General features: G+C 38.5%; 1 protein-coding gene across 7 annotated transcripts in view; it reads left to right on the forward strand.

The window, feature by feature from the left end:
• Positions 1 to 13,860, forward strand: part of hectd1 (HECT domain containing 1) — a 54,901-nt gene that overhangs the window by 35,295 nt on the left and 5,746 nt on the right. For 5 of the 7 annotated variants that reach the window (XM_063007302.1, XM_063007304.1, XM_063007307.1 and 2 more), the window contains 8 exons: positions 3,494 to 3,716; positions 3,832 to 3,886; positions 4,183 to 4,365; positions 4,707 to 4,920; positions 5,994 to 6,076; positions 6,998 to 7,125; positions 7,722 to 7,923; positions 11,128 to 11,265. In XM_063007302.1, the coding sequence (XP_062863372.1) occupies positions 3,494 to 3,716; positions 3,832 to 3,886; positions 4,183 to 4,365; positions 4,707 to 4,920; positions 5,994 to 6,076; positions 6,998 to 7,125; positions 7,722 to 7,923; positions 11,128 to 11,265 (1,226 nt within the window). The remainder of the gene's footprint in view (positions 1 to 3,493; positions 3,717 to 3,831; positions 3,887 to 4,182; positions 4,366 to 4,706; positions 4,921 to 5,993; positions 6,077 to 6,997; positions 7,126 to 7,721; positions 7,924 to 11,127; positions 11,266 to 13,860) is intronic. The other 2 variants (XM_063007306.1, XM_063007308.1) reach the window with 1 other exon arrangement.

A 13,860-nucleotide genomic window follows, 5' to 3' on the forward strand; every position in this document is an offset into this window, starting at 1 on the left:
TGTATGATTGGTCCTGTATGCTTGAACCTGATTGAGCATGTATGATTGGTCTTGATTGGCCCTGTATGCTTGGCCCTGTATGCTTGATACTGATTGAAACCTGTATGATTGGTTCTGTATGCTTAATACTGATTGAGCCTATATGATTGGTCTTGATTGGTTCTGTATGATTGGCCCTGTATGCTTGATACTCAATTGAGCCTCTGTTATTGGTTCTGTATGCTTGATCCTGATTAAGCCTGTATGATTGGTCTTGATTGGTTCAGTATGATTGGTCCTGTATGTCTGATCCTGATTGAGCCTGTATGATTGGTCTTGATTTGTTCTGTATGATTGGTCCTGTATGCTTGATACTGATTGAGCCTGTATGATTGGTCTTGATTGGTTCAGTATGATTGGTCCTGTATGATTGGTCCTGTATGCCTGATCCTGATTGAGCCTGTATGATTGGTCTTGATTGGTTCAGTATGATTGGTCCTGTATGCCTGATCCTGATTTAGCCTGTATGATTGGTCTTGATTTGTTCTGTATGATTGGTCCTGTATGCTTGATACTGATTGAGCCTCTATGATTGGTTCTGTATGATTGGTCCTGTAGGCTTGATCCTGATTGAGCCTCTATGATTGGTTCTGTATGATTGGTCCTGTAGGCTTGATCCTGATTGAGCCTCTATGATTGGTTCTGTATGATTGGTCCTGATTGAGCCTCTATGATTGGTTCTGTAGGCTTGATCCTGATTGAGCCTCTATGACTGGTTCTGTATGATTGGTCCTGTAGGCTTGATCCTGATTGAGCCTCTATGATTGGTTCTGTATGATTGGTCCTGTAGGCTTGATCCTGATTGAGCCTCTATGATTGGTTCTGTAGGCTTGATCCTGATTGAGCCTCTATGACTGGTTCTGTATGACTGGTCCTGTATGTAGGGCTGTCGCGCTAACCGCAATTTTGAAATACCGTGGTATAGACCAGCCAACCGCAGGGCATGCCAAGCAACTGCCACACCGCGATGTTCATGTTTTTTTTTTCGTTTTTTTTTTGGTTGTTGTTGCAGGGTCCATCTTGTTTTATACGATTACATTGGGGCGTAATAAATGTCAAATAAATTCATAATGAACATTAGCTAAGAGTGTCATTTTCCCGCAACCTGTTCGCATGCGTTGCTGCTGAGTGTCAGGCTTTGTGTTTTAAGATGGAAACAATCGCAACAGTAATTATAGGCAAGTTTATTAATGATCAAATTGAGTTCACACTCAATAAAATACTTGTAATTTAGACTATATTCAAACAGCCTTGGCGTACTAAAACACTTAATGACGGTTAATATGGCATTGCAGCCTGCAAATATTCTCTTGCTGGAATGATTTAAATGTATTTTTTCGTTGAATAAAAATGTATTGAAACGAATATTAACTTAAAATGTAGTATATATTGTTATGTTAATTATACCTACTAAATAGATGGTTAATAGTGGCGCGATAACCAGGCTAGATTTCCTCTGCTCTCTGAAGTCGCATGCAGGTACAGTACACGTGTGTTAGTGCAGCGAGCACACCATCAGAGAGAGATTTTAGTGCCGCGGGGGAACATCGCTACCCCACTCAGATCCTCTCTCAAACCACATCAGGTGAACATGTTGGTTTTTCTAGCGCGCATGGTAACGCAGGTTTAATGTCTTACAGACTTTATTCTTTATTCTAAACGAAAGGTTTTGTTTTATTATTATTATTATTTTTTTACCATATTTTGATTAGATGTGCATTTAAAATATTTAGCCTAAACAGTTTTTTTTTTCGTTTCACAGTGTATATCTAGCCTAGGCTAGAAGCGTAATTTAAACCTTTTTTTAATAGAGAAAAGACGTGCATTCTTATTGCGCATCCCTGCTCTGTTCTGTAGTTAAGAATAAACACGCATTTGATTTGTCTTAAAGCTGTCTCATCTTTGTCATTATAAAGCAATAATATACCGAATCATAGCCTAACAATAAAGCTTGTTTATATAGCTCTAAAATCCAGATAAATTAAGTAATTTTCAAAAACAAAAAAATGGCGATATTACCGCATACCGCGGTGTTGAACCACGCTAAATACCGCAAGGGGAAATTCTTTCACCTCGACAGCCCTACCTGTATACTTGATACTGATTGAGCATGTATGATTGGCCCTGTATGCTTGATCATGATTGAATCTGTATGATTGGTCTTGATTGAGCCTGTATGATTGGTCTTGATTTGTTCTGTATGATTGGTCCTGTATGCTTGATCCTGATTGAGCCTCTATTATTTGTTCTGTATGATTGGTCCTGTATGCTTGATACTGATTGAGCCTGTATGATTGGTCTTGATTTGTTCTGTATGATTGGTCCTGTATGCTTGATCCTGATTGAGCCTCTATTATTGGTTCTCTATTATTGGTTCTGTATGATTGGTCCTGTATGCTCGATACTGATTGAGCCTGTATGATTAGTCTTGATTTGTTCTGTATGATTGGTCCTGTATGATTGGTCCTGTGTGCTTGATCCTGATTGAGCCTCTATTATTTGTTCTGTATGATTGGTCCTGTATGCTTGATACTGATTGAGCCTGTATGATTGGTCTTGATTTGTTCTGTATGATTGGTCCTGTATGCTTGATCCTGATTGAGCCTCTATTATTGGTTCTGTATGATTGGTCCTGTATGCTCGATACTGATTGAGCCTCTATTATTGGTTCTGTATGCTTGAACCTGATTGAGCCTGTATTATTGGTCCTGTATGTTTGAACCTGGTTGAGCATGTATGATTGGCCCTGTATGCTTGATCATGATTGAATCTGTATGATTGGTCTTGATTGGTTCTGTATGATTGGTCCTGTATGCTTAATACTGATTGAGCCTATATGATTGGTCTTGATTGGTTCTGTATGATTGGTCCTGTATGCTTGATCCTGATTGAGCCTCTCTGATTGGTTCTGTATGATTGGTCCTGTATGCTTGATCCTGATTGAGCCTGTATGATTGGTCTTGATTTGTTCTGTATGATTGGTCCTGTATGCTTGATCCTGATTGAGCCTGTATGATTGGTCTTGATTTGTTCTGTATGATTGGTCCTGTATGCTTGATCCTGATTGAGCCTGTATGATTGGTCTTGATTTGTTCTGTATGATTGGTCCTGTATGCTCGATCCTGATTGAGCCTCTATTATTGGTTCTGTATGATTGGTCCTGTATGCTTGATCCTGATTGAGCATGTATGATTGGTCTTGATTGGTTCTGTATGATTGGTCCTGTATGCCTGACACTGATTGGTCTTGATTGGTCCTCTAGGATTTGGTTCTGTATGATTGGTTATGTGTAAATGTTTGTTGTGAAATACTCGATTAATAAATGCGTCACATTTCCAATTACAGATTTTTAAACAAATCAATGTTTGTTTTTAATCAAACATCATCCGCTGGACCTAAATTAAAATTCTCTTGTGTGTAGTGAGTTTATTTCTTGTTTGTTTGACTCATGAAGGTACTCCACACTCAGAAGTTCAGGAGGAGGTGGAATGCACTCCTTCTCCACACCTGGCTCTCATCCTAAAGGTGGCAGGCCTGGGAACCACCCGGGAAGTTGAACTACCTCTTACCAACTACAAGTCCACTATCTTCTACTATGTCCAAAAGCTGCTTCAGCTCTCTTGTAATGGAAGCATCAAGTCTGACAAGCTTCGACGCATTTGGGAGCCTACATACACGTCAGTCACTTATTCATTCTGTTTACCAAGCTTTCAATGCTGGCCCTTTTTTTTTTTTTTTTTTTAAAGAATCTTGTTTCTGTAGATGTACTCAGTTATGTTCTTTTTTTAATAGGATAATGTACAGAGAATTGAAGGACTCAGACAAAGAGAAAGAAAACAGCAAAATGGTAAGGATTCTTTAACCAGCCTGTTCTTCTCGCTCACACACTCTTTATCTACCAATCACTCACTCTCCTCAACTCATTGAAATCTTGCCTGTGTTTTTTTTTTGGTGCCCGACTCCAGTGCGTAAATGCCTACTAGGCTGTCTCAGTCATCACTAACGTTAACGCTAGGAGTAGTAGTTACCCTAGCTACTAATCTTGGTAATTGCACGGACCTCATGGTGGTTAAACCTATTGTAATGCATGTGTATTGAAACTTACAATCAGGAAAGACCAACATTTGGTTCTTCCTGTTGTAGGGTTGCTGGTCTGTAGAGCATGTGGAACAGTACCTTGGCACAGATGAATTACCAAAGAATGACTTGATAACCTACATGCAGAAGAATGCAGACTCGACTTTCCTGCGCCTCTGGAAATTAACCGGCACTAATAAAAGTATTAGGAAAAACAGAAATTGTTCTCAGCTCATAGCTGCATACAAGGTATAGAATGGCATCAGATGTGCATATCTATACATGCTTTTTTTCGTTCACTGTTAGTATTCGTTTCTTTTTCATTTGGTTGACTGTCACTAGTAAGACCTCTTTATTTTTTTCGTTATTTTTTTGCTCCATTTAAATGTGTAATGAAATGTATCCTCTGTTGGTGCATTTGAATGTTTTTGCTCATAAGGCATATTTCCTCTTTGTTTTTGAGAGTGCCGTGAGTTTGTTGTATAGTAGCTTGGTATCTTGGGGTAATGTGTGCAGTTTTAAAGCATAACAAACTGTAGCGAGACTGCCAGCTTGACCGTGCCCTAACTCTGAGTGTTTAAATGTTTTAGGATTTTTGTGAGAGGGGCTGCAGGTCTTCAGGACTCGGCCCGGGCTCTTTGTCAGTTACACAGAGCTGCGATATCCTGAGCAGTGCCCGCGAGCAGCCACAAGCCAAAGCCGGCTCATCCCAGAGCGCCTGTGGTGTGGAGGATGTGCTGCAGCTGCTGCGCATCCTCTTCATCATCGGAGGAGAGACAGCAGTTGGGCGCACTCTGCAGGAGGGTAAGCTGCAACTCATCATGCTTTCAAATGTAACGTTCGAATGACGTTTATGAAGAAGTGTTAAACTATAGATTTTAGAGGCATTTTAACTGTTTTATTGCAAAAACTATTCATTAAACAGCATTTGAATGACCACATTGAAACTAATCCAAAGAATTATAAATTAATAATCAAAGTTGTACACGTTGTAGCTGTTTACAGCAGTTTATGTATTAAAATAACTTTAGTGCCTCGAACTAACTGCGGGGATGAATTTGCTCTTTTTGTTTTTTTTATATATTTGCCACACTCAGATGTTCAAGATTGTAAAACTGAATGCAAACGTAACGTTTTCAACTTTCTTTCTTTTTTGTATTGGAGAAAAACTTGCCACAATTGTTGGCACCATGAATTCTGCTCTCTACTAGAATATTATCAGTCATCAGTGCATGATCTGAACCTTACTCGAGCTACATTCTCAATACATTATCCTTTTTTCTTCGTCTTTTATACAAAATATAAAGCAGTACAGAAATTTCAAGACATGCCAAGAGAATTCAACATTGTACTTATTTAGTTCAGACGGCTGTATTGCCCAGTTACTTATCACAGCTATGAGAAGTGGCATCTCTGCCTTGCTCCATGTTTAATTTCATAGAAATATGCACCAGCCCAAAAATCATGATCGGTTTCCTATATTTACTGGGAAAGGGGGTGGGGGTGTATTAGATTACTTTTTCACACGCCGAGTGGTGTTGGGTAACTTTTCTTTCTTTGCTTGAATAAAGTGGAACTTAAATCGAGTATGAGAATGAAAACAGTGTGAAGTAAAAATTTAACAAATTAGCAGCGTGGCAAATACTTTTCCATGGTACTGTACATAAATAATATTGGGATATATTCTGAGATGTGTTTATTGAAATAAACATGGGCAGCCTTTAACTGATAAATATTTTTGTTATTTGTTTAAATTGGTGATTATTAAAAAGCCATCGATTTGCATGGCAGGAAGAAATGAACACACATTATAGAATGAATGTAAAATTGTTTTATTAAAGTATCTAATGTTTGTTTTATCTGAATTATTTACACAGATGAGGATGATCTGCAGTTTAATGCCTCGCCTGAGGAATTCACCAGCAAAAAAATTACAACCAAAATTCTGCAGCAGATTGAGGTAAATATCTGACTCAGAAAAAGTAGGCTGCTTTGCGCAATTACAAATAATAGTTTGCAGGTTATTCTTTTTACTTTTTTTTTTTTTCTTAAGCCACTATCCTGGTCAGGGTTACAGTGGGTCTAGCTGGGCATGAAGACACCCTGATGTTGAAACGATTGAATGGATTGGGTGGATTGGGTTGGCTGGTGTGTGTTTGTTTTATATGTAACACTGGTTGTCAGTCACAGCTTCATAGAGACAGGATGTCAGCTTGTAAAACTGGCACCAAGGGCTGGAATATGCTTCCTCAGAAGTGCTTAGAACAGTGTGAATTACTCCTAATGTTTTGCTAAATGCTGGACTTTGCAAAGGGGTGCCTAGTTAATGGTAATGAGGTAAATACTGTATGTACTTTTGTGAGACATCCTAAAATCCTTAACATGGATTATATGTGAAAGGTCACTGGTAGATTAAACCATTATAACGGCTGCACTGTTTTAATGCGCAAAGCAATGTAAAGCTGTTTCCTTGTAATGGGGAATTAATGGGAGAAAAGTGGGGGGATTGTATGTCATAGTTTTGACAGGTCTACCAATAATTTAAACGTAACTTCACCACCAAATGCAACTACTTGTGTTAATTATGATTGATTGGCATGATATTGTGGTTCCCCAATCCTGTATATAATGCACCGGCAAACATTAGGTTTTTTAATAGAATTGTAGTACTGCATTGTACCCAGGGATTCTAGGAAAATCGGACCCACAGCGACCCTAAACAGCATAAAACAGTGGTAAAACATTACAGTGAAGAAGAAAAAAAAATATATAATTCTAGTAGTACCTACTTAAATGAAACACAGTTATCATATCTGTTCAGACACTGATCATTCTCCAAATTGTAACTCTTTTTGTGTTATGCCAATGCCCATCTCTACAGGAGCCTTTAGCCTTGGCGAGTGGAGCGCTCCCTGACTGGTGTGAACAGTTAACCAGCAAGTGTCCTTTCCTTATTCCATTTGAGACACGGCAGCTTTTCTTCACTTGCACTGCATTTGGAGCCTCCAGGTATTTCAGATCAAGCTATTTTTTTTATTTTTTTGCTAAAACATTTTGGAACATGAACTTTCAAGTTTAGCTTTTATAGGTATTTCTTTACTGACTATTACTATTAACCCTAATGTCATGGCATCTTTTATGACTGCTGCATCAACTTTATTCCCAAACAACATGCCTGAGTATTAGCACACAGTATAGTGATACTAAACTTAGGATCATAACCTTTCTTAATGAATCTAGGGTTTTGTACTACTATGTGATTGCACTTGGATTAAACCCATTAACTCTCATTAAAGCTTTTAGAAGGTTTTCTTCTGGCCTCTTTTTTTTTTTTTTCCAGTTGCTTCTTATCTGAGAGCTGCATTGTTGTTATCGTCTTAATGCTTTGAAGTGTGTTCCATTAATACACCAAAAATGAAATTGCTATTTTTTTTGTGGTGCCACCTATGAGTTGTGGTCAAATGTAACTGGAGAAGAAATGTTGTACTGATCTCTTTTTGCTTTCATTAGCATTAAAGAGTTAGCTAAGAAGTAATTTGGAAACAAAGACTTTCTTTAGTGCTACTTAATAAATCTTAGTAATTGTGTTTGGTGTTTGTGCACAGGGCAATAGTTTGGCTCCAAAACCGGAGGGAGGCAACCATGGAACGCACCCGACCATCCACCACAGTGAGGCGGGATGAGCCTGGAGAGTTCCGTGTGGGCCGGTTAAAGCACGAGCGCGTAAAAGTGCCACGCGGAGAGACAATGATGGAGTGGGCAGAGAGTGTTATGCACATCCACGCTGACCGCAAGTCTGTACTGGAGGTAAAGAGACATTTCACTGTATGAAATAGACATGTCTGCGGTTCAGTAGCAGCTTTGCCAGAGACTTTGATTCTTCTCATTTCTTACACAGTTATATATAAAATAATAAGAAGAATTAGGAGACATTTTAAATGAAGTGAGGGGCCAAAATAATGAACCCTAATAAGGAGTAAGGGCAGTTCTTTAGTTGTGCCATGTTTAACTCCTCTCACAAATGAGACTTTTTTTATTGCGTATCAGCTAGACTATGAAGCTAACATAACTCAACAATGCAGCTGTCTCTGTTCAGACGAATTCACAGCAGCCACATTAACTGTGTATAAAATGAGCCTGTGATAAATTTATTTGTAACAAGTGTTTGATTGGCCTGCACCTAGACACGCAAATTCTTATTAACCAACAATTTGTCATTTGTTTGACAATTAACCAATAACCAACAAGCTTATAGCCTCTTATTACAGTAATAAACACATCAGTCTCCTGTCATTAACATGACATAAGTAATGTAGAACAGTAAGATGAATAAACACTGTGAGCAGAACTGCACTAATCATGCAGTCAGACTCCATACTGACACCTAACAGCTTCTGTTTGTAATGTTAATGTTTAACCCTCTATTGCATGACATATGAAATAATGGAGTAAAAAAATATTTGCACCCATTTTGTTACCTTCCATAAAGCACAATTAAAAATTATAATAATAATGTAAAAAAAATAATGATAATAGGGGTAGATTTAAGTATGTTACTTTGGCACAACAATGTGCAATAATGGTAATAAATTGAAAATGTGCATTTTATTCAAAATGTATCTTTTTACTGTATAACAAATCACATTTTATGAAAGAATTGATTAAAAAAACTACATGTAAAAGACCATTTTTACTGAAAAAATAATACAGTTTGTATCAGCTGTAATTTTAGTGGTGGTTTGTTACCAAAAAGCAACAATGCGCAAAAAAGGAATATCAATTTTATTCATTCATTCTCAGTCCAGTCTTTAGGCTAGGAAATCCCACAATACATAAAACCAAATTTTTATTGTCCATATCACTGCTGTAAAGAACTGAAGAACAAACACTGGATTATTTAATATTAAAACGGAAACTATTTACAGGGGTCCAATTCATTTTTAGTCTACTGCGTGTGGAAGGAAAAGAAGCAGTTTCTGTCAGGAGTTTGACACAAAAACACATCACATTTCATGCACTTGACCTTGATTATGCCATTGCATCCAGGATATTTACACCTCCCTCTGTTTTCACTGTAGACAGACCAGTGGTCTATGCGGTCCAGACGGATTGGTGCGGGGGGTACAGGTGCAACCTGGCCTCGTCGTCTTTTCAGGTCTAGACCTGCCTCCACACTAAGAGATGGCCTTCCCCTTTTGCTGCAAACTGTGTCTTTTTTGCAGAGACAGCCTGCCACCTCAGATTTAAAATCCAACAAGCTTAACTGCTCCTTTTTTTCCACACCACAATCAATGGAATCTCTTCTGTAGAGCAGCCAAGCTTCCACCATTATCATGTCCATCATATGGAAGAAGAGGTGATGATACCACTTCTTGGATCGCACTTTGGTGCGATACAGTGCTATCAGGGAATCGAGGATATCTACTCCGCCCATGCTTTTATTGTAGATAGATACAATGTTGGGACGTACCACCTCCACCATTTCTTGGGTCTTCTTGTCCCACCTCTGGACCAATGTGGTGGGGTGGGCTGCTGCATATGTACTTAGCAAAATGACTGAACGATTATCATACCACTTCACTGCTCTCAGGTAGACTGCATCATGTTTCGTTTCCTTCTCTTCAAAGGTCCCTCTTCCTTTTTTCTTCATCGTTTTGTCATCAGTAAAGGTGCAATTTGGCAACCTTTTGGATCGCACTGTTCCAACACTATGGATCTTCATCCTCTCCAGTTGCACTTGTAGGTCAATGCTGCAGAACCAGTTGTCAAAGAACAATTTAAAGGACTGGTTGGTGGGAATGACTGAACACAGCTTCAGAACTATGTTGCCACTGGCTCCAATATCTGGCTTTCCTTCAGCTGGAGTGATGGTTCCAGTGTAGACCTCAAAGTTGTGAATCATGCCATTACTGTCAGCAAGAGTAAATATTTTATATCCCCAGCGTTTTGGTTTTTTTGGATTGTACTGTTTTAACTTGCTTTTGCCCTTGAAAGGCACAATCTTTTGTCATGGAATCCTCAATCCACTGTTGCATGTTGTTGCTTTCAAGCAACACAGCTATTTTATCAATTTACAAAATATATATTCAAAGAAAACATAATCAATGGATGAAAATGAAATCAGAACTTACCCAAAATTGTGAAAATATTTTTTAATTCTTGAAAATCTTCAGGTAAATGTCACTTTTACTCAGATTTCTGGAGCTGAAAGAATATGGCTGCTACGTGTGAGCACAGTTGAGGAAAAGAGGTTGGAAAATGGTGGGAAAAGTCATGTGATCAAATATAAGCAGACTATTGGCTTCCTTTGCTTCCAACAGTTTAAAATGGCCATTTTTTATTGGTGTATGTTTTTTTGAGATTGTGATACTGAGTGAAAATGAGTATGTTACCCTGAAGCAACGCCATGCAATAGAGGGTTAATAGTCATTTAAGATTGAAATAAAATAAATACATGAGTTTTCCTGTTGGGATTAGTGGGTGAGGGTCAGTCTTGTGTCAGTCATCTGAATTCTCACACTTCCACAATATTGTGGAATATTGGTTAACCGGTTAATCATTACCATAGCAACCTGCAGGTATACAGGCCACAGAAAAGTGTTTCCCTTATAGTAATGGGACACTGGCATACAATACATACACGCTAGATGTTCATTTAAATGATTTAATTGTAATGTAATGACCACTGTTTTGGTTGTATTGTTTATAACTCTGTAAAAAAGGAATGTCCTGCTTCTGTATAATTATTGCGCAATGCAGATGATGCACATTCAACAGTGTTTATGTGAACAGTTTGATGAGATTTAGATTTTTTTTTAACTATTTTAATTATATTGTTAGTTTCCTGCTTTATGTTGCATTTGTATTCCTTTCCCTGTGTATATATTTTTTTCAATTATTCATATTCATATTTTTCATAGTTCATATTTTTATTATAATTTAATAATTTATTAATTTATGAAAATTCTTTTCACTTCAGCTGAACTTTGGTTTTGCATTTGCTATCTACAGGTGGAGTTCCAGGGAGAAGAGGGTACTGGTTTGGGTCCTACGCTTGAGTTTTATGCCCTTGTGGCAGCAGAGTTCCAGAGAACCTCGTTGGGAATCTGGCTCTGTGACGATGACTTTCCAGATGATGAGTCACGTCAGGTCAGTAATTACTTGTATTTAGTTTTATGTTTTCTGCAGCTTAAATCCTTAGGCTGCTTTCACATGATAAGCATCTTGCACTTACTGCGACGTTTATTCCTTTCACATGATGCACAGCAAAAACACTTTCTGTTGGCTGGGTCCCTGAAGGTGCCACTTCCATGACAAGTAATTCTAGGATTAGTAAACATGGAATTTTTATCTAAAATGCAAACCCAGTCTTTACATTTCTTAGCTCACTAGTTGCCATGTTGTACTTTTAAAGTGGAATACCAGTTTTGAGAAACAGTGAGAATGAGTTTCTCTCTGCCATGTCTGTGCTTCACTTCTGTCTGTCATATAAACAATTTCTTATTGCACTTTGAAAAGGTCAGCAGAAAACTGAGTTTACTCAATGCACAGCGATGGTAGTGGTAGAGCATTAAAGAACTAAATCACAGGAGGTTTTGCAGCGTATTATGTAAACGCAGTCTTAATTGTAATCTTAAATCCCAGTGTCACTGCATCAGACATTATCTCACAATGATGGTATGTCATTGGCTTACTCATCTGATAATAAGTTCTGTAATGCAGCAACCTGATGGCTAATGAATGCAGAGCTCGTAGTAATTGTGGAGTATAGTATAAAACAGGAAGTCAACCCGGTGCGCTTGTTGACGTTTTGTTATTCTGGGTGTAAACTTGAATGGCTAGAAATGTGTTGAATATGAAAAAGTTAAATGCTCGTAAGTCACAGCTAATTCACTACAACTGACTCGCAAGCAGTCTGACTATTTACATTTTCAGCATTTAGCAGGCACTTTTATCCAAAGTGACTTACAATTATGACTGAACATAATTTTTTTTTTTTTTTTTTAAGCAATTGAGGGTTAAGGGCCTTGCTCAGGGGCCCAACAGTGGCAACTTGGTGGTGGTGGGGCTTGAACCGGCAACCTTTAGATTACTAGTCCAGTACCTTAACCACTGAGCTATCACTGCCTATATAACGGCTTTTTGCTGGATTTCTCCTGCCACTGTCTTGGTGCTTAGGGTAATGAGTGACTGGAAAGGCAAGGGGTTCTTAAATGGTAAGGAGGGCTTTCATCAGGAATCCATTAATGATACATACTTGAATAAACATTTTTCAGCATGTGGTTATCTAGAGCAGTGGTCCCCAACCACCGGGCTACGGACCAGTACCGGTCCATGGGTAATTTATTACTGGGTCAATTAGAGATCACTACAAAAACAATGAAAACACTGCTTTTTATGGGTGTTATTGTCTCCAGTCACCCCTAGGTGGGAGCAGCGTCTTGTTGCAGCAAAAAAAAGCTTATTTGCGAGTAGTATTCCATTTTAAATGCCCTGCCAGTCCGTGAAATTATATCTTATATAAAACCGGTCTGTGGTGCAAAAAAGGTTGGGGACCACTTATCTAGAGCAGTGTGTTTTATATAGTTTGTGTTTTATAGGGCAGTGGTGGCTCAAGTTATGGTATTGGACTGGTAATTAGAACATTGGCATTTCAGGGCTCTTAACCCTCGATTGCTTGAATTTTATTGGGTCACATTGTAAATTTGATTTAGAGAGATCAAGCAGGCACATTTGTTTCTGCCTTTAGCTCTTAATAGCAAGAAAATGCTCCTTTGTGTCTTGCATGTGTGTTTTGATGGTCTGTTTGTTCTGAGGGCGGCATGCACTACTACAAAGCCACGTCCATGTGTATACACATCAGGTTGGGCTGCATATGATATCCTGCCCAGAATAGCGAAAATGGCAAAGCTTTTCCTATCAACGAATTCAAGTCAGGTCAAATCTATTTGTAAAGCGTTTTTTTCAGGGTGTGTGTTGTGCACCCTGTTGAGCAAGTCAGTGGCAGCAGTAGAAAGGAAAATCAAGAAAGAAACCTTGAGAAGAACCAGGCTTAACAGGGACTTTCTTAATTCTATTGTATTTGTTTTTACCTCATGTTTTTGCTTCACATAGATTGTGGGGCGATTATTTTGGTGACTACCAAATGTAATTTAAGTTGGGGTGTTTTCTGAAAATCTGGGATTTGTTAATTCACTTTAGCCATTGTTTAACTGACAGAAATACACTGCTCAAAAAAGGAACACTTAATCATCACAGTATAACACCAAGTCAGTCCAGTTATAATGCATCATTAGAAAGCGATTGTAAATCCGCTTCACCTGCTTTGTTGCAAATGAAAGTGATGACCGATGATTCTTCTCTAGTTTTTTTTTTATTTTGCTTGTGTATCTGTCACTACTGGTAGCCTGAGGTGGGACCTGCGGCACATTTATGAGGAAGCAGGTACCATAGCCAAAAGAGCAGCAGAAGAACCAGTCACACCAACGTACATCCCACCAACAGACTTAAGACCCCTCATAAAGAGTTATGTACAAGAAAAATGGCAGGAGAACTGGGACTTACAAGAAAATAACAAACTCAGGGAAATCCAACAAAGCGTACAACCATACAAAATGAACTATACCCAGAAGAGGGGGGACCAAGTAGCCCTCACACGATGCAGAATAGGACACTCGAGACTTACACACGGACACCTACTAAAAGGAGAACAGGCCCCAAAGTGCCTTTATTGCTCAACTACCC

Source organism: Trichomycterus rosablanca, chromosome 13 (genome assembly GCF_030014385.1).
Source record: "Trichomycterus rosablanca isolate fTriRos1 chromosome 13, fTriRos1.hap1, whole genome shotgun sequence".
Taxonomy (NCBI): Eukaryota; Metazoa; Chordata; class Actinopteri; order Siluriformes; family Trichomycteridae; genus Trichomycterus; species Trichomycterus rosablanca.